At 29.1% G+C, this 22,785-nt stretch overlaps 1 protein-coding gene across 2 annotated transcripts in view; it reads right to left on the bottom strand.

Annotated features, from left to right (window-relative positions):
- Positions 1-21,908, bottom strand: part of LOC129968168 (paramyosin-like) — a 70,452-nt gene extending 48,544 nt beyond the window's left edge. Inside the window, exon 1 of one of the 2 annotated variants that reach the window (XM_056081994.1) lies at positions 21,836-21,908. Coding sequence is in view for 1 of the 2 variants with exons in the window: in XM_056081993.1 (XP_055937968.1) it covers positions 17,460-17,573 (114 nt within the window). In the remaining variant the exon portion in view is untranslated. Of the gene's footprint in view, positions 1-17,459; positions 17,822-21,835 lie in introns of those variants that run through there. The other variant, XM_056081993.1, reaches the window with a different exon arrangement.
- Between the last annotated feature and the right edge of the window lie 877 nt (positions 21,909-22,785).

Genomic DNA, 22,785 nt, shown 5'->3' with positions numbered 1-22,785 from the left:
ATTTATAGCCTTATTTTAGCTGTATTTCTAAAATTCTTGATATGCCCTTCTTTCATTATTTTCCAAACAGCACAAGATGCTTTAGATTGACGATGAACATTTTTATAATAATTTGTAATATAGTGTATATTAAATAATATGATATTGACAAACAACATTTGTGTTGCTAACATATTAGTATATTTTGAATAAATTGTAAATAGCATTCTTTAATGTTCCATCATGATATTAGCACAACAAATATTTTTAATGGCATTTTTTCAAAAACTAAATATAGAAAATTAATATACTTAGTATTAAAATTATGCTTATTTTTTTATAAAAACCATATCACGTAGTACTTTATTAAAAAGATTCATGAAAGCATTTCTATTTTAGAACACCATTCGCTTCAGATTCTGACGATTAGAAACTGGTATTAATTTAATTTTCATATATCATTGTATTCGATCTATTGCAATATCCATTTCTATGTATTATTTTATCTATATACATATATGATATCCGATGAAAAGGATGACTTTTCCAGTTATTGAATTTTGTTAATAATGCTCTTTTTTTTTTTTTTTTTTTTTTTTTTTTTTTTAATGAAACGTGTTTGCTTCATCGTGTAAAAATTGGACAAAAAGAATTTAAAAACGAGACTTGGTTTGTATATCTTGACAAACGTTTATATAAAGGCTTCTGTTCCCAAATGAGCCCAAGTATATATATACAAACAGAAGGCAGAATAGAATTCAATGATCATCGTTTTCTGTTCTGTGCCTATTAATTTGCAAGCTGAATAAAATTCCCGAAATCTTTCCAATGCCACCTTACATTCCTGTGATAAAATCTCAATTCTTTTCAGACACTTCCATGCCTGGAAAGGGGGCTTAGATCTAAATTTGTGCTTCACGGCGTCCGCCAGACCCTGTACCTTGAGAAGTAACATTCGGTTGGCGAGATGAGTCAGCAAAATATCAGTTAGGTCTATAAGTGGGCCAAGGTCACATTAGAGGACAAAGTCTCTCGTTTTCAACACACGACTGCTTTGTACTAAGTCCTGTCTCACCTGAGCTATTAATAAATGTTAGGGAGTTAGTTAGGGAGTCTCGTGTGAGAAGGAACAAAGCAACCTCTTTGTAAGCGAACAGGTTGGCTATACCTACAATTAAGGAGGCAGGCACATTCGGAAAGAGATACAAATTACCTGTGAAGCACGTCAAGAATGCTTGACTTAAACAAGGGCAACAAGTTTAGTGGTACGAGTGAACCTTGTCTGAAATAATTGCATTCAAAACTGAAATAACCGAATCGAAGGTCTCAAAATAGGATACTTTTTCCAAAATGTTTGCAAAGAATGTTTTCGTGTTGTTAAAATAGAGAAAATATTGTTTTTAAAAAAAGGGGAATTCATCAAGTATTTTTTATAAGTGTTTTTTTTTTTTAAGAAATAAAATTTACCTGCATCCGTCTAATTCCGATTCTTTGAAAATGTGGTTGGAAATATTGGCAAATTCTTTATTATTATCTCTTATATTGTTTGACACATAAAGAATTATTAATAGAAATAACCTGATTATTACTATAAATAGACAATAATGAATGATTCGTCTTATTTTATGCATCTCTAATCCTTTTATTAATTGTTTAAAAAGAATTTTTAAGTTGCTTCAACAAGGACAAAAGTGTCCTCATATCACAAACTAAATATTAAAATTTGACTGAACACTGTTGTTGAAATTCTTCTTAGTGAAATGAAGCCTGAATATAAGAAAATTTCTTAAAATTCTTCGTTTGTATTACATCTTTAGTCACTTCATTTGGGTACAAACTCTTTCGCATAAAATCGATCATCTTTCAAATCCCCTTTTATTTCACTTTAAATATTAAAAGAGAAAAAAACAGATAAAAATTATGTGACTGGGAAAAACCGTTTTCCCAGTCGACTGGGACGTTTAAAAAGTTATGATAAATTAGAGGTATTTTCTTTTGACGTTTATATATCTTTAGAGATTTGCTTTAAACTTATCCAGTGATTGATTTAAATGAAATAATGGAAGATTCATGAACTGTAGCAATTTTCACCTTAAGTTACTCTTGCTCCAATTTTATTAATTTCATTAATATTAAATTTTTGGACACTCTTGAGCTGCTGTATTTCGAAATTTACCTCATACAAAATCCTACGCTTTTTTGAATTATGAAAATACAACACAGAAATAAAAAGCAGTAAATCTGCTGAACACTGAGAAATTAGAAAAAGAATGGCAATGATTCCATTTCAGAGCTCTGTATCCCATTTACCTCCAGTATACATGAAATATATCTCTAAATCTAAATTCGATCCAAATTATTTTTCTTTTATTTTAATTTAACCCATATTAACTTAGTTCTAAAATATTCTCTTATTTCTTGCTGCGATTCCACCTTTTTTTATTTTATTATTATTACAAGAGCTCTGTAAAACTGCTCCAATCAGCACTTTCACACGCTCCAAGAGAAGGGATAAAAATCTTTCACGTTTTGCAAATTCTTTTAAAAGCTGCCTACATTTCCCTTATCTAAGTCGACACGTGTCAAAGAATCCCACTTCGAATCTCATAGTATAAAATCACTGGAGAAAAATATTTTGAACTCTTTTTCACTCTTTTGCTCTTTTCTTGTGTCGTGGACTGACGTATGGCGTCGCTTCTTCCTTGTGCATAAATTGTGCCTCCCGAAATGGAATAAAGGGAAGTTTAAAAATTCAGAAGTGTCTTCTTTTCGACCACGATAAGCTCAAAAATATTTTTTTTTACATTATATATTTAACTGTTTAGTGAATATAGGATTACCATGAATTCAAAAACTACAGCATTTACGTGGTTATTGCTCAGACTGAAGGGAAAAAAGACAGCATCTGCTTAGTATAATATGACTATCTGAATAGTAATCTATACCCGGAAGTTGTTGTAGGACACTTATTTGTATTTTATTTAAAAGAAGAAAATTTTTGAGTTTTGTTTTTCTTTCTTTACTTTGGGCGCAGCAACTTATGGTTCAAGTATGAATGAAATAATATATTGAAAAATGTCGCCCGTTTCGTATATAGGATATATTATTTCTGCTAATCAGTTTCATTTTTGAGTTTAGAAACTAACTATGCTCTCTAACTTGGTATAAAGACAGGAATTCATTTCTTTCTCTTTTCTTATAAAATGCGAAAAGAATTGCTTGCCATTGTAATTTTATTATATTGTTGAGGAGCCAAATATTTTGTAAACTTACTTTAAAGCAAAAGGTAGGAGAATTGATGATATTTACCAAAAATTGATAGAAAACTAAAGATAGAAAATTATATACTTAACTTAAACTTCAAGACTTCAGGATTAGCTAAAAATTCCTAAAATTATTTTTTAAAACTTTTCTTTTTCTATTTAAATAAATTGAATTGTAGGGAATTAACGATTTTGTCGAAACTTTTGGAAAACAATGCGTTATTGAACTCTTTTTAATAATTGCATGTAAAAATAATAATCTTTTTGGTGATTTTATTATTATTTTAGTATGTATGTTATTACTTTCTACTAATAAAATGTTAAATGTAATTCATAATACTCTTTCTTTTCACTTTTCATTTATTAACATGTAATTTATTTAAATTTACATTTAATTTCACGGGGAGAAAAAACTTTGTATCAGAGAATAATTTTTGAAAAATATGACAGATGCATAATCCTGACAGAAATATTTAGAACACATTTTCGGTTTCTTATGCTATAAATGTGCATCAACGGATACTATATTTTATTGATACGTTTCATCAAAATATAAAAATACTGGCATTAAAAAATGAGCATTGCTGTAATAAAATATTCTGCCTAATTGTGGAAGAAAATTAGTCTTCTTTGAAGTTGAAAAATCATACATGTTTTTGTTTTTTAATTTATAAATTACTTTCATTATTTTATAAATTTTAGGAAATTTAAAATATTTTATCTCTTGAATTGTTAAAGTGGGAAATGAAAAAAAAAATGCTTGCGGTAAAATAAATAAAACGCAATTCTTAAGATATAATAAATCATTCTAATGCATTGAAACATGATATTAAATAAATATGTAGCTGAATATGTATTTCTTAATTTTATGTCTTTTTAAAAGAATTATTACAAATAATAAGTCTTTTTTTAAGTTTTAGTGTTTTATTGTCTTAGTAAAAAATTATCCCTTTTTTGAAGAAAACGAAAGATAAATTGCAATGAAAAAAATGTATGTAAAATATTAGGCAAGAAAATAAAACATTAAAATTAAGAGATTAATCAAATATGTATTCAATGAGCGTTTCCAACATGTTTTGATTTTATAAAAAGATAGTTCAATGAAAATTAAACCTTGAAACAAACTTATTCTTACATTAAACATTCAAAGATATGGTTTTCAGTTGCTCTGGCCTTTATACAAGGTTATTTGTATTGTTTAAAAGAATCATTTTTAACTGTTTGTGCCAAACATTATGCATTAAGATTGAAAATCTAAATGCATAATGCTCTTGAAATGAAGTGTCCTTTTTTTAAAAAAATATCGAAAATTTTTGATAGCTAAAGAACTAAATAATATGAAGAAACTTTGAGAATTATTTAATGAAGGTTAAAAAAGCCCTGAAGAATATTAAAATATAAGAATCTTGGGATCTAGTTAAAAATTAAAAATTAATTTAATTAAATCAATTTAGAAGATAAATCAATTATTTCTAAAAGTCAATCAATCCCTAAGAGCCGATGTCCCACCCCAATGGCCGATATGCAAAAGTAAAAAAGATTTTAAAAAATCAAAATACTTTCACTCTTCTTTTACTTTGTTTTTTCCATTACATTTTTTGTGGATATCGGTGTTTTCGAGGCTAATTAAAGAACTGTGTGATAGCCCAAAAAAATCTTTAAAAGAGAATGATATATAAAGAATTATCAACTTAAAACATCGAACGAAATTTCAAAGATTCACAACAAAGAAAACATTATTTTTACGAATTCTACATTTCGCTTGGTGATATAAAAGTTCTAACACGTTTTGTTTAAAAGAAAAAGAAAATAAAACTCCGAGTGCAACAGCTGACCCTTTCGCTGAAGCAATAAAAATAAACTGAAATAAATTGCAGGCGTTCATTTCTTTCGGCGGCAGATGTGGAAACACACTAATGGCAAGAGCTCTATTTTTAAAGCTCTGTGCTCGCGGATTATTTCGGTTTTTCGCTTTCTTCGAGGAGCTCAGGCGGGCAATTTATAACGTCTTTTTGTTTTGCCAAGAAAACTTCCGAGACAAAAGAAAAATAACGGGGGTGCCAATTTCTGGGTACTTTTGAAAAATAAATTTCGTTTGGTACTAACGAAAATAATGCTCTTCGTAAAATTCATTCAGAGGGGAAAAATTTCTTAGTATAAGTAAGTACAGGGCATTTTAAATAGGGAATTTTCTTAGAGAAGGAATCACGCCCCCAGAGATATGATCTGGATACGACCTTTCTGAATTTATCAATAATTAATTTATTTTTAAAAATTATATTTTAATTCTGTTTATCTATATTTTATGAAATAAAATTCTATTTTTAAAAGTAAGGTTGTTTAATTTCTTAGAGCTCTTTCTATTCCCCAAAGCCATATTGCATCATTCCCGAACAAAGCCGGCGTTCATAGCTTCCCTATTTTACTATCAACGTAAATGGTTTCTGACTATAATAACACTGATTTAATAGAAATTGTAAGGTATTGCTTTAAAGACGGAACTTGACAAATCACATTTCAAAAAAAAGATAAGACCAGGAGCAATAGAATAATTAATTACTAAAACAAATTTTGTTCTGAAAATGATAAAGAAGCATTGCTAATATATTTAGCAGTTTTCTTTTAATATTTTTCCTGAAAGGAATCATCCAAATATATCATAAAAGAAAAAATGCTTCGTCAGATGAAAACTTTTTAAAAAATCAAATCTATTTAATCTTTTTTGTTACAATTATCCATTGATAAATAAAAAAAAAAGAATATCCCAGCGTGTTTAAAAAAAAATTCGAAAAACAGGACTGTTCTCATTAATCAAAAAAAGCGGTCATTTCATCAAAATTGGCTCAATTTTTGCAATTAACAAATAAATTCCGCAGTACTTTCCACAGTACCAAAGATTACATTGACCGTAATGCAAAACTGTATTGAAGTCACAAATTGTGCAACATGCTACTAATAATGCAATAAAAATTTGCAGCAATTAACATTCAATTTTTTTTTCTATTCTACTTTATGAAAGTAGAATAGAAAGTAATCATCTCAAATGTATTCATTATAATTGATTCTCAAAAGCATAATTGCGCTCAAATAATTTGTTTCATTCTGATATTTGTATTTTTTCATTTTAATATGTTTCATTATTTAAGGGAACTGGAAAGTTCTCGCCAATGGAAATTGCCGATATCTCAGATGTAAATAAACTGAATTTTTTTCCCAAGTAAAATTTAATATCTGATAGAAAATTTAAGGCATACGGAGGGAATAATTTATTTCAATTATAAAACAGGAAAATACTTATTTCTTAAATTATTCATTTTTAAATGGTAAGTCGAATATGTGTTGAGATACGGTGGTTTTGAAGTTGATATCCACAGATTAAAATCATCCCAAAATTGATATAATATATGAGCCTATATTTCACAATTACAATGCACTTATTTTCATTTAAATATGCTAATAATAAAAATTTCAAAAGAAAAAAAAAGAATAAATGTCGTGTCACTTGAAAAATCTAAAAAACATATGACATATAACAATTAATCTCTAAAAATTAATATGACTGTGCATGAAAAATAAAAATGAATTTAACAGATGCATAATGTTTGTAAATATCGTTGTATAAAATCTAATACGGTTGCAATATCCAAAATTTGAAGAAAACGCATTTCGAGAAAAAGGGGAAAACCTCTCTTTAAAATAAAAGCTTCTGCTAATTTCATTGTTAAAGGATAATATATAAACTTTCCATTTTTCTAAACAATACAAATTATATATTACTGTAATCAGTAAAATGCCGTCTTTGGACTAAAATTTTAAAAATCAATTATCTCGAAAATACAAATGTTCCCAGTTTTCTTAAAGATGAAACAGATAATTTCAGCATAAAGCTCAAGAATATTTCTTTAAAGAAATTTCCTCGCACTGGGAGCACTGCCATTTGAAAATTTTTCAATTTTCAGTCATTCGTTTGCCAATTTTTCAGTTCATCTAAATGTTGCTATTCCATTTCTTTTCCTTCCCCAGGGCTTTCTCCTTCCGACCTCAATTATAATGTTCTCGTGAATCATCCTGTTTTAATCCAAAAAATCAAATGCCTCCTTTAACAAGAAATCCAGTCTGGCTGCCGGGAAATCCGAGTCAATCCTGGCACTCTTTTTCAAACGAGAGGAATGTCTATATCTTGCACTTAACTGTGCCAGCAGGCTTTTTTCATTTGCTTCCGCCTCTAGCAAACATCCCTCTCGTGGGGAGAAAGTTTCGATTCTATTGTATACCGCAGGGACTTTCTTGACGAAACCGAAGATCGGGTCTGTTGGCCCTTTTAAGAGGCAAGGACCTATTTTGGGCACCGCTCCCTCTGTGTAGACGTTGTTCGGGCCGCCTCGAGATGATATCTCTGCTTACAGCTAGCTGAGTGTTGGTGTTCGATCATGCTTAATATGGTGTGATTGAAGGGATCAAAAGTGTGGCAATTCTTATGTCAAAGACCAGTGGTCTAATGTCAGAGAGGGAAAGGGATAGGAATGTAAATTCTATAAAGTGACACGAAAAAATATTTTAGGTATTGAATGCCTTTTTAAAGCTAAACGTGATCAAGTAGCCCGGTCCAGTAAAAATGTGGCTGTTTCCATTAATGAAAATTCATATACGTATTATTGCAATGCATATTTATACATTCACCAACATATAAAGAAATTTACTATGAAAAAAATTGGACATTTTATAACTAACCAATTAGTATTTAATTTGCGTGGAAAAGAAACAACTTTTCTAAAAACGTGCATTAAGTCGTATTTATATATTAGTATTTTTCCATAATAATACATTGAGAATCAGTACATTATGCATATTAATATTTATTATGAGAAAAAAAGGACAAATCATTCTTTCGTGAATTTTCTCCAGTGACTGTTTGAAATAACATGATAAGCACTCTATTTATAAGGGCTGATTTATGCTTTGGCTTAAGCTCATCAGTGTTGTATGGCCGATCCTGGAGTTAGTAAAACCAACACTCATCCTTGGATGCCATTTATCCTTGTATTGTTATTGTTCGTGAATATCCAAATGACCTTTGACTTAACTTAAAATAAGAAGACTTACTAAAAGATATTCATAAAACTTGGATTTACATTAAGATGGAATAATTCATTCCACTTCAAAATCCAAAAGTTTTATCGACAAATCATTTTTCAGAGAAAAATAAATAAATCCTATTTTCCTTGCCACAACTTTTTAACGGTTATTTCGTTCATCAATGTTAAATCAACGTAAAAATTTGAGTAAATTGAAATTTTTCTTTAATTTTTCCGACATGTGGTTTCCCTGGTGTGGTGTGAAAGTTTGGGAAGAGGCAGCTTAAAGTATCATCCCTGCTATCTGACTGGGTTTCAAAACTACGAGAGTCTACACAAGATAGCCCTGGTATTGTTTCTAAACAGAACATTAAATTAACTAAAACTTAAATTAAATCCACAGTAGTTCATATTTCAAACTTCATGATTTCAAAATACTAAATTGCACATAAGTCAAGCTTACAAGTTTATTTAACATTGCACTGCTACTTTCATTTGATACTGCTAATAACGAAGAATAAAATCTCGAATAGCTTTAGAAAGTCAAAAGCGATGAATTTATACTATGTGTATAATTTGGGCTCAATTATATTGAAGTTTCTCAGTTATGTTAGTTCAAGACATTTAAAACATAATTGAGATAAACAACAGACTTAAATCTATGTAGTCATCATTTCATTCTAAATGATAACCTTTATAATCTACAGAATTCCCTTTCTGATTTGTGAACCAGAAAATTTAATCGTCGCATTGAATTTAGATTATTTTTTCAATTAACTAGAAAAAGATGTTTTTGGATTTATATGCATTGATATTGCACTCAGTAACGAACTTATCTGAAGTTGTGTTTTCAATAAAAGAGTCTTTTACAACTCGGAAATTAGCATCGCTGCAAAAATATTTATGAACAGATTACAATTTTAAAAAGCCAAATTACTTTACCCAATAGAAATTGGGTACAAAAAATTTTGTATTTTTAAAAAATAATTAATATTTTATACAAATTCCTTGTATTTTTGTCAATAGGTAATTATGTAACAGGTGAAATTATGTTTCAACATATAAAATTTTCAAAATTCCCCCTAAAAACCCCAACTCACTAATATTTTCACTCAGTCAGGTGGACAACCCTGCTCTAAAAATGAATATCAAATGAGAATTATTATTATTATTAAATTATCTGAAACTTTTATCACTTCCTACATGAAAGAATTAATTATAATTCACGAACTCCTTTAAAAAAAATTAATCGGAATAACATTTTAGAAACTCATCTTTTTTTTTTTTTTTTTTTGTGGATAAGAGTAGTCTAATTCCAACAAGAAAAATAACTGTTCATTAAAATCAAATATGTTTCTGGTCAGAGAGCTAGAATTGAATCCAAAATCCACAAACAACTAATGAGAGAAAAGAAATCAAAGACGAATTTTGGATGGATGTGAAAAATAGAAGGAATCGGTTCCAGCCCGGAACGATTTGAATATAGCTCTAGCGATTCCAAATTTAAAAGGAGATGTTTTTTAGGGTTCTAAAACAATGAAACAGTTGTTCGTGAAGTGAATTTTCATTGGCTCAAAATTTGACTGTCAATTTGCATTTTCTGCTTGTTGTTTCATTTTCTACTTTTTTTCCCCCATCTTTCTATTACTTCGATTGTTGGACTCGAAGAAGTGCAAACAGCATGAATGTTTCTGAGTAGAAAGTAACTCAATTATATAAAAACGACAATAAAAAATTAATTTCGGTGGGGTTGCAGCTCAAATACTTAATAAATTAATAAAATAACAGTTAAATTATGCATAAATAAAATTAACTAAATAAATCTAAATTAATAATAATATTTAAGATATGTAGATTTCTAACAATTCATGCAGCTACTAATCATGTTAAATTCTATAAAGAAAATCCCAGTGCTTGGGAAAAACTCCAAATTTTAATAAATATACATTTTAAAATCAAAGAAAAATAATGAAACAATATATATATATATATATATATATATATATATATAGGTTTAATATAAATGAATGACCAGATTTTATAAATTTGTATTTTCTAAACCATTACATATAATATAAACAGTGATGCAATGAAAATGAAAAAAAAAATACTATTCCAAATTTTTTACATCATACAACAGTTGGCAGTAATCTGCAAATATTGGAATTTTCATTATTTTACCAACTATATGAGGACACTAAAAATTTTATCTTTTTGCAAGATGGGGCTCTGTCTAAGATTTGGATTTTCGATTAGGATTTTGGACTAATATTTGGATTAGGTCCCCAGCCAACCTAATTGAGATGCTTCTAGAACGTTGGATTGGACTTGCATATAACACTGATTTTACCTTTGCCACATGGCCACTAAATTCTTGGGATTTTAACTAATGTTAGTTTTTTGTGGGCTAAATCGCAGACCTTGGTTGTAAGCTACCATTGCCAAAAGCTGTCAAAGAACTTAATGAGTGCATCATCTGTACATTAAACATCATTGATAGTGTAAAACTTCAAAATATGCTTTTCCGATGTGTTGTCGTGTTATGACAAGTTTAGAATCAAATATTTGTAACTGAAAAGAATGGGGGAATTTTTTCTTTTCATATATTACTGATTATATTGTGAGCAATGATTGGAAATATAAATATTTATTATATAGTCATTCATTTACGCTGAACCTGTATTTTTAAAATCATATCTGCTCCCTTATGAACATGTTAACCTAAAATAGAAAAGAGCTAATAGAATGAAATTTGGCTGTTTTTCTTTTCATTAAAATGGCAGATTTTCGTCCAGTTTTGGATGAAATCTGTCCAATGTCGCGTCAAGGTCGATGTGAACATGCTAAAGCAACAACGCAACAAGTGAGACGAGTGAGAGTTACCACCAGTAGTGTAGATGTGCGACAATTTTTAAACTTAATCCATCAAATTTTGAATATCTATATATAAGAGCATATATGAACACTATAGTTCAAAAGCGTATCAATTTAAATAAGTGAAATTTGGTATGTCATTTTGTCATCGGCGTTGCAGACCTTTACCGAATTTTGATTCCAGTTATATGAAAAATGTTGATAGATCCAAAATTTTGATTCGATTTTATACTTTCTTGTATATGAAGTATAGAGAAAGTATTATATTCGTCACAAAATTCGAACTCGAGATCTCTGACACATCTCCACTTTATAGACCACGTTGAGTTCGAAAAAATGTTTTTTGAAAATTCTGTTTATCCATCTGTCTTTGACAAAGATCATTCCAAAACCGTTTGAACTAAATGGATGAAACTTGGTATGTGATCTGTTCACTAAATTTATAGATTTCTATCCCATTTGAGCAAAATTTATTCAAAGGAAATCTATCTGTCCGGTAGTTCGAATGTAAGTTACCCTGATAACTGTAGAATGCAGAGAGCTACAGTGATAAAATGCATCACACAGATTGGGCATCTATATTGGAGGCACGTATAAAATATTCATCCTAATCAAGGGACTGAAGGTCTGTCGGTCTGATATCCAGAAACATAACTCAAAAACGAAACAACTTAAATATATTGAATTTAGTAAGTTGTTTTGTGATTGAAGTTGCAATTTTATGCCAAATTTTTATTTAAATCGATTATTAAAAAAATATATTTAAAACACAAATTCACCTTTATTAGAGAGTATGCGAGACAGTTTCGGGGTGAGCCCTCTCATTGTTTATTCCCCCTTTTTCATTAGTAAGCAAAAAAAGCGAGAGGAGAACATATTCGCTGTTTTTCCCCCTATCTGTTCTGACGAGGAATACTTTATTAGTAATCTCCTGATATATTTTTTGCCAGCTTAGAACACTTAAAACATTCATATTTCACTGTTTGTTTTTATACAGTTTAAAAACTGTTTTAGCTAAGTTTATCTAATACATCACATTCTAATAGGGCAAGTTTTATGATCTTCATCTCTTCCACCGCTCACTGTACTTAAATTTGCCAGGATTTTTTTTTTTTCTTTGACATGTTTGTTTTCCTCCGTCAGCTAATGTGAGGTGAAAGCTGTTCGCTTGAAACTAAGAGGCTTTAACTTCAAGTAAACAAGACCAGCGAGCAGTGACAGATTTACCAAGTGTGTGAATTGAGAGCGACGGAGTGTTTGCTTAAGAACGATAAAGAGGCGATGTTGCTTTTTTATGAAAACAACTTAAACGGTTCGCAAATATTGAGACTTTTCTACCGGTTATTAATCAGTTGTGTACAAAACGACAGTTTCCGAATTTCTCGAGAAAGCTGCCACCAAATTTCATCTCTTTTCTATATGTCCAATGACAATCCAAAAAGTTTATCATTTAGCCCCTCATCTTTAGGTGCAAAATAATTACCATTAAAAATTGTGCTTAAAACATTTTAAAACATTTTTGCAAAATTTCTGCTCTTTATTAGGTTAAAAGTGAATCAAAATAGAGCAGGAAATTTTATGCTGCTTGTTAATCCTCCTATTCTAGTCTCATATTGTGCATCACCGTAATATTCCAATTTCTTTTCAAGAAATACAGTTCTAAAATTAATGATCAAACATTTCAAATTAACTCCCTTATTTCCTCTTCTTCTTCAGTAGCAAAAATTTTAAAATATAAAAATGAAAGGAATTCTTACTCGTATATTAAAGAATTGTCAGAAATATTCATATATTGCAATTCAAAATAATCAAAATAGTGGAAATTGATAATTTAGTTACTTTGAATAACTCATTATTTTCAAGTTCAAGGCAACAAAATCAACAAAGAATATAGCTATTTTTCTAAATGGTAATAAATTTGATTCTACTGTGCAGACAAAACTTGTTCCGAAACAAATTTATTTTTAATGGAAAACGATTTTCAAGATAAAATAGAGTATATATGAAATATGTGCTCAGTCTTTGTATTTAAAACTTAATTCTGGCTTTTATTTTAAATATATATAAAATATAAGCATTTATTTTTTTATGAAAAACAGAAAGCAGTTTCGAAGACACTGAAGGGACTTTGCATTTTTAAATTCGTTTCATTCTCTCCCGAGAGACAGACATGATTTATTTACAAGAAGGCGCGAACAAAATACGTCCGCCACAGTGCGGTACAAGAGCAGAAGTGGAAAAGAAGGAAGAAATTAATTATCCCTCGTCTCATATAACATGAGATCTTGATAGGGAAGATATGTTTTCATAGTGCTAATATATTATTAAGATTCTGATAGGTATTTCTGACGCATGTCAATCATAAGCAAGGGAAACACAGGGAACTTTTAAAAAGAATATGCTTACTGGACATTTTTCTAACCTTTCACGCAGAGCGTGTGAAAGTGTCGGCTTTTAGCCGATTCAGCCATTTTATAAGGCTTCTCTTGAATTAATTAAGTAGAGAAAGTGGAATTGGATCAGGAAATAAGAGAATGAAATTACTATGGGCTAAATTAAGATGAAGCTTTGTAAATTAATTTAGATTAAATTAAGAGTTTAAAATATCATATATATATATATATATAACAAGAAAAATCTGACATATGTGGGATAGACTTAAGATAAATGTCCGATCGCCAAAGTGAAATTATTTTTGGACGATTTCTCGCCATATGTACTCCTGTCATTTTCTTGTTACAATCCTGAAAGGCGTTTCTTACAATTTCTTTTAGCCATCCAAAATGGTGTATTTTATCATGCGTATGGGCGGTTGGTGCAATTTTATCTAATTTGGAGTGAAACCGGATGGCAATCTTAAATCTTCCCTTCCATGTAACTGATTTCTTCATATGAAATAAGAAAATTAAACATATATATATATTTTTTTATTTATTTAGATTATTTCTTCAAAATTAAATTTGATTTACACAGCTTAAAAGTCAAAAACTCTAACTTGTTAGCTTAGTTAACTAACTTGTTCGCTTAGTTAATTTATTTCCATGTATATCAAACACCATTGTTCAAAAATATAGATGTACATTATATAGAGGAAATATCTGGTTCGTGTACCTTAAGATTCAAAAATTCGCACACGAAATAAAGATTTTTTTCTTATTTCATTCATTAGCGAAGTTTATATTCTGAAAATTTTTAAATAATATAATACATACGTTTTGAAAAAAAAAATGAAATATATATGAAAAAATACAATCGTGATCAGTATCATTCAGTATTCAGTATTCCATTCATGGGATTTAGAAAGATCCTTGTATCATAATTTTAAAATTACTCAATTTAAATATGATTTCTATTAATTTTTGCAAAATATTCAAGTATGAAAGGGAAAAAATTTTAATTCTAGCAAAAATGTTAAAAATTTCTAATTTTTTTAATTTTGTTTTCTAAAATTTTTTTATATATTGTACAGATGAAATAAAATAATCGAAAATGCTGATTTTTTTAAAGAACATATAGCTTTGTTTTTGGAGGTGGGATAAACCTGAAAATAGGTAGAATTTCCATAAAGGAAGTAAATCTTTAATAAAAAGAAGGTAAATTTTAAGAAATAAAGTGAAAATTTAACATTTGAGAAACTTAAGCAACAAAGGATATTGAATAAATTAAATTGTTACTAGCTTAAGTAAGAGTATTTCTTGATTATAAGAAATGCTAAAAAGAATACTGCTTTGATAATAAAATGCTTTGCAATTCATACCTTGTTTTGATATTCAGAAAGAAAAATTAGGTTTGTTTAAATAAAAGTTTGATGCAAAATGTTAGGAAATCGATATTGCCTGAAATGAAAATCCTTCAGAGTCGAATTATTGAAAAATGAGCCTCGTGGTCGATCGGTGCAATTTTGAAAGAAGCTCTCCAGATAAATAGAAGCTATTTGAAAATAATAAAATATAGCCGAGTAAATACAGCTTTCAGTTAATTACAGCTAAAACTGTCTAAACAAAATATCAAAATTTATATCATTTGCGGTAATTCCGACACTGAAAAAGGAGACTTTTAAACAAAAAATAACCGGAAGAATATTAATAAATCGAAAAATATTTATTCGAATGTTTAATTCGAAAATATCAATATAAAAAATCAGCATATATTTATGATAATTTTAACTTTTATTATATTTAGCTTTCGCATAGCTAAAATTTCTGTATAATTGATTAAATTTAAGTTTCATGACATAGTTGGTCAGAAAAATTACTTTCTCTTCATTCGCATTTAAGTAAACCAAAAGCAGAGAATGTCATCATTCATTGGTCATTTGAGCAGCCATATCTTTGCTGATCACTGAAGTAAATGTTTCTTCAATAAATAGCATACCATCATTAATAATTTTTGATTCGCCTTGAAGTAGAAAACTGCAGAAATAATATTCTTTGTAAATTACCGCTGATATTATTCAGAGCAAAATTTATATTTTTACGAAGTTAGAAACAATTCGCTGTAGCATTTCATCGACTTTAAGAAACAGTAATATGACATTTTTTCTATAATACAAAAATGTGCCAATATAAAACTTTTTATAATAACATGATGCAACCTTTATATTTTATGAAAGTTGAGTCTTTAAATATAAATTAATTAGTATACAAAATCAAATTAGTTTTAAACGGGAAACAGATATTTTGATTATATTTGAAAATGAATATTCATAATAAGAATGCAAGTACATGTGTGAAAGCTTCTTTACAAAGTTATTTTTAAAAAAATATTAAAGGGGAAATTTTATTCCAAAAATAAAACATCATATAGTAGTTTTGAAATTTAAAAACTCGTTAATATTTTCGAAATTTAATTTTCACTAAAACACTCATTTATGATTTCATTTAAAGAACAAAAAATGATATATCATATCGACACAACACTACGATATAAGAAAAGTTGAATCTTTATGTCGCAAGTTTATCACCGCTTGACGAATTATATTGCTTAATTATCTTCTTTTAATACAAAAAAATCTAAAAATGTATTATAGTATACCAATTTCTTAACAAAACATCTTATTAAAATCTTGAAAACGGCCATTTTGCTGCTTTTAACTAAGAGTTTTAACATAAATTTGACCTCTCTATCGTAGCACAATAGATTTTTTAAAATAAATATTTAAAGTATCTGACTATGTTCGGAGACGAATTTTTGAAAAAGTGATGCATAAAATTTTTTTTAAAGTACTAAGTAATTGAAATAACCTTTAAAGGTCACAACTGGAGGAAAAAAAAGTATATATTACCATTTGTTCTTGAAAAAAAAAAGCTAAGAGTTGATGAAATTTTAGCAAAATTTCCAGTGTTAACAAAACAGTAGATGTCAAAAAATAATGGAAATAGTTTGTTTTATTTCACATATACTTATAATGTAATAGACCGAGCATTTTACTTATAATGTAATAGACCGAGGGATTATTTTAATAAACAAATATTTTATGAACATTTGAGGTTGTCATTAATGATTCTTTTTTTGCCAAAATTTCTTTCTATGATTTGAACTGAAAGTATCTATAAAACATGACTAAATAAAACCATTTTGAAATCCTCATTACACCTTCGAAGATGCTTATCACTTCCATATCGAATTTCATTAAATTTTATTGAATTGCTTTTGAAAAATTATGTTTTCTGAAATTCAATCATATTGAAATATTCATTTTTTAGAAAATCGTTTAAAAAACGCACTTGCAGATTAGTCCAATAAAATGTATTAGAAACAAATTTCGTTCCTCAACTTTGTAGCAAAATTGTCTGAAATTAGCATATTGTGGCTGTGTAGGCAGAAAGTTAATATAGCTAATTCAATTATGCTAATGCCACATTTAATTTTAATTAAGCAATTCTGAAACTTCAAGCTATATGTTTTTTAAAATCTTAACTGACGGTAATTATCAAATCCACGGAAATTCAACACTTATGACTGATCATCTATGATATAAATGTAATGCATGGTAAATAAGTTAATTCTCTTTGGTCTGCGTATGTTCTACCAAGAAGTCTAAAGATGAAAATTGTTTCTTTTACATTCCGTTTCAGAACAGAACAAATTTCATAGTATTAGTATATATGAAACGAATAATTTCTTCCAAAAATAATGAAATGCTCTGAATTCGTACATTCAGTCCAAACGCTTTCACAATTCTTACAACTCAGCTGCCGATGTGAATAAATTATCTTTAATACATGAAGAGAATCACATTTACGGTCATATTGTGCTAAGTCCATACCTCCAGCCTTGTAAAGGCCCCGATATCCGTTCCGTACTCCATTGTGACGTCACTGGTAGCACCTCCAGTACTAGACTTGTACGTGTACTTGGTGGTTTTCACTGTAGTAGACATGGCTATAAGAAATTCTTCTCAGCACTCTAGGGTCTTCGAATTAGAATGAATGAACCACACGGTGGAAAAGAATCGTCTGAAGAAACCGCCGAAGAGATGTCCTTACACTCTCACTGTACAGGACGCTTCTCCGCTATACACCAACCTCACTGCTCTTCAAGTTCTCTTTTGTTTTACAGGAAGACAAGGGATGAGTCCTCGACTGGCCTGGAACTGTGGCTCAAACACGCTTCGGGGTTGTTCCCAATCGGGATAGGGTGGAGAGAGGGGCCTCACGGGATAGGGTGGGGAGTGGGTCGTAGTAGGGGGTTATTTTTAGGTCGCGTTCTTGAACAGCGGAGGCAGTGACTGCTACACATGCAGATTTCCCAACTTTGAATAAACTGCTGTGGAATTCTTTGGACTGGTTTCTCTAAAACGGGAAACCGGGAAGTGCTTTGAATGGATTCGGTGATTGCCTTTACGAATGAAAGTTCACTAGCGAGAAACACTGGTGAATCCATCAATGCGTTATTCATTGTTAATCAACCAAATTGATTCATGCAGTTGGATTTGTTTGTGACCCCTCCCGAATCCGCAACTAGGTAAATACTGCAGGTTCAAAATAAACATGAAGGTTTAAAAATTACTCTAACAAGTAGTCACATGATTTAGAAATAAACAAGTAAACAGGACCAATAAAAAAAAATCAAAAAGGAAAATGACACGATTGTTCATTATGTCCATCAGGAATCAGAATCATCTAAAACAAGCCGCCAGTATTAAATTATTGTGTTAAAAGAAAGTATTATAAGTCCTTGTTTATGAACATAACATTTTTATGTTGAACTATTGGCCTGGATTGTAATGATGTGTTACTAAAATCAGTTCCTTTTATTCGTTCTTCTTATTCTTAACATTTTAAAAACAAACACTGCATATTATTTATGTTATGATAAATGCAATAAAAGATGATTATTGATTATCACTATTAACTTCATTTGTTATCATGAATAATGACCATCAATTACACATAATCACCGGGTAAATCACACTTACCGTGACATTTACTTATATAAAAAATGCTACCTCCTGAGTGCATTTTTTAAAAAAATATATATAAAAAATCTTTATTTTAAAGATTTAAATAATTATAATTAAATTAATTTTTTTAGTCTCGTAAGCCGTTTTAGCTTTGTATGACAGGTGATAAAACACGTTGACAGAATCTCTCTGTTCTTCTTTCCTTTCCCTTTATTTTTTTAATTAAAGCTTCAATACCTAGTTAAGAGGGAATGAAATATTGCAGGAAAGAGACCATTTTGCAGCTGTATTTGAAAATTTTTGCATCTATGGTGCATGATAGAACTTATTTTTAGAAACAACAGAAACTATCATTCGTCTTCTAATAGTCTTGATGAAACAGAAAAAGAAAACTTGCATTTCAACTACCATCAACTATTCATGTCATTTATCCTGAAATACTACAATCATAACAATGTTATTTTCGGAGATAAATGTGTTACGCTCCGAGTTCTTTTGAAGCACTTAATCATGATATATCATTCATCAGTACAAGATATTCACACCGAATAACCAATGCATTGTTTCTGAAACTGATTCTTCATCAATGACGAATCAAATATATAATGAGATGGAATTTATAATTGCAAGAGACATTTCACAATAGTTTTTGCATTTGTTGGAATTCATGTCTCTTCGTGTATAACATTCCCTTCCAATCCTTAATATTATCTCTGAATTAAGATTCTAAAATTTCTATAATTATTATATTACCCTATTGTTCCTTTTCCCAAAAATTATTCCCTATTGGTCTTTATGCATTTTATTGTACTGAATTCTTTTATTTAATGTCGACTTATTTTTTTTTTCAAAAATATTAGCAATTATTTATAAATTAAATTTTAAGAAAATTGTCAAAAAAAATCATAAATAAAATAGTAAAAAAGTAAAAGGCAAAATGAATGAATAAAAGGGTTACTTTTCTCAAATTAATCAATTTTTTTTTTAATTTATCTCATAGTTATTGCTTTTTTTTTGTCATAACTCGTATATAAAAAAAGAAATGTAATCCGATTTCTATTTTGCCCATTCCATGAAATCTAGTAAAATTTAAAATAAATTATTAATTAGTAAGTAAGTCAAATTTGTAATTATATCATACAATTTACATTCAAATTCAATAACTGTTGATTTGATTTTGCAGTTTTAATCTATATGATTAATCTAGAATAAATTCTAAATTTGCAACTAGTATCTCCGAAGGTACCAAAGTAGCACACAAGTTTACTACTCCCGTCTATAAGGTTAAAATACTGCACTATAAATAACTGAAGAACTCTATATTCATCCTAACGTTCCGCGAAGCAAAATAGAAACAGAGGCTTAAATTTGAAAAAGAAAATTAATCATATTCTTTTTGAGGCATTGCTAAAATTAAAGTAGATTTTTTTTAATTAAGATTCTTTGCTGCCAAAAATCAGAAATGATAAAGTAATAGTAAAAAAGCTTCTCAATGCATATGTTTTAATACTTTTTTTTTATCCTTTCATACATCAATTGAGTAGTTCAAATCTTGTTATAGATGTTTATTATTTAAGTGATTTCCTTATTTCAGAAAATTGCAACGAATGTAGGACTTAATTGCTTAGCAGCTCCTGTACTTTTAAAATCATTTGTGAAATTAAAAATCTCTACTTTCATTTAAGAAATGAACTTAAAATCTTTCTTTAAATAAATAATTTTGCCATTTAATTCTAATCCATCATTTTTTTTTTTTTTATTTCTTGTTTTATTTTTCCATGTTTGTTTTCAACGATTTGAGCAGCAGAGTAAAGCATGAAAAGTTGTTTTAGTAGATAATCCATGGTCATTCTTGGAAACTTGTTGAAGTAATCAATAATGTTTTTTTAAAACAGATATATTTTTATAACGAGGAAAAATGCATTAATTTAAAATTTCAAACCAATTCTGTTTGTGAAATTTAATGTAAAAGCCTTTTTCGAAATTGGATTTATAAATAGATGGAATTATAGGAATTATAAAATTACAGGTGCCTATGAAAATGATAGATAGATTTAATAAAGATCTTTGCTATTTAATATTTTCAACTAAATTTTATTTTGTTAAATAGAGATAAAAATGGTATTTAAGAATTTAATATATACCCCTATTTCGTGCAAATTTTCAATTTTCCTAGTAAAAAAATCAATGATTATGGAAGTCTTATATAATTTTAGTTAATATAATTATAAGGATCACCTTTAATAAAAAATAATATATAAAAGAAATATTTCTTAAAAAATAAAGTGGTTTCATTCAAGGAATTTTAACCTCATTATTAATATTTCCGTGTAATTAGTAAAGACCATATTTTCAGCGCTTTATTTTTAAGGCAGTGAAAGAGTTTGCAAATTTTCTTAATTATTTTTATCATAATGAAGTGATTTTGCTTCGAATTTCAACATTTTCAATAAAACAGCAACCGTCTAAAGCAAGTGTCATATATTCATTAGTAGATTTTTCTCGAGAAGGCCATTGAAAGGGCTTTAAATCATATAAAATAATGGTGAATTTTGTGTTTGTTCCGGATGTTAGTGTGTCATATGCGTAATGTCATGTGCGATGTGGATAATATTTTATGGAACATTATTAACAGGGGAGAAAGACAATAAAAATTTAAACATTATAATTTTTTCAGAAGTGCATTTATTGATTCATACAACATGAAATATAATTCTTCTTGGGGTAAATCCTGAGCTCAATGATTCTGAACATGTAAAATTGAAAGATTCCGCTGAATTCGCAATTGATTAAAATTAATTTGACATTTTTTTATTACTTTAACATGCTTGATACCAACTTTTTTTAAAAAAAATAACTGTTTCTAACACACTTTTTTGTTTTTTTTTCCGTGAAGTTTATTGTTGAGTTGGGTTGTAGTTGGATAGTGTGGTGGAAGGACCAAATCTAATCGCTTTACCCCAGATAAATTCGAGTGAAGTTTAGGATTACTCTTAGTATTAATTAGTTTTTTTAATTTGTTTCTTCCTGATAAAACTTTATTCCTTAAATAAATACATTAAATTTTGTATTCATTAAAAAAATTGAAATGATTCGTTGGTTTATTTTCTAATACGCATTTAGCATCACTCCTTTTACCCTCTATTTTCCAAATTGGAAACAGCTCCGAAACTCTGTTTTGTGCACATTTATACATAAGGACATTATTTCCTTTTTTGAGAGTGAAAAATTCATCCTACCTTTTTTAAGCCGAGCCGACGCCATTATTCAGAAGCTGAGTCACCCATTAGAAGTTCTTGTTCCAGACTCATTCCTGGCTTAATGACAAGGAAGAAACACAGAATTTCATGATGACGTTCGATTGATACAGGCCCTTCAAACTGAGAATGAAACACTTTACACAACGCTTCTAGTATTATTCGACGATTAGATAATAAACTCATTGTGCAGAGAACACGCAGCACTGTTCCTCGTTTCTCCATTTGAATCTTAAAATCTCTGTGCTTTCTTTCAACCGGAAGTAACTAACTCTGTTTTGTTCTTAGAGTCCCATAGTAATATTTCTATTAAAAAAATCTAATTCAGGGTCATAGGCATACAGTAAGTTTTAACATGCTGAGACTATACTAGTATAGAAAATGGCATTTGGTCCATGGGATTTATTTATTTATTTACTTTTCTTACCATATTTGATCATATGAAATAAAATAAATATACTGCTATTTTATCTATATGGTAATCTCTAGGACTGATTTCTTAGCCATAATGCCTCTGACACTATTGCGTTCATTAAGGAGACAAATATGCGATAAAATATTTAGTATTTTAGAAATAAGGGATACAGAATAACAGATATAAGAGATAACAGAAAATCAATATTCATGTTTTCTCCTAAATATGTACCCTCTCCACCTCAGGGAGGGGGGGGGACACTAAGACATGGGTATGAGAAACTTCCGGAATGATGGTTGGTTTTCGCCACCTGATAGATACCAAATAGTGCATGATCAGCTTCCTCCTACTGATGACGCGACATTCCTCTTGCTGGAAAGGTTGTGCTGTAGGTCAATGTGACCAGCCCTTAGAGCTCAATTTTAATGCCACCAAGTGCTTTGCTGTGTCCAGTCATTCAGAGCTTTCCATGTGTCTTCGGAATAACTGTCTATAGTTCTCTTAAATGCCTATTTTG

Source organism: Argiope bruennichi, chromosome 5 (assembly GCF_947563725.1).
Source record: "Argiope bruennichi chromosome 5, qqArgBrue1.1, whole genome shotgun sequence".
NCBI classification, from domain to species: domain Eukaryota; kingdom Metazoa; phylum Arthropoda; class Arachnida; order Araneae; family Araneidae; genus Argiope; species Argiope bruennichi.
This window is presented reverse-complemented; position numbering and strand designations above follow the sequence as displayed.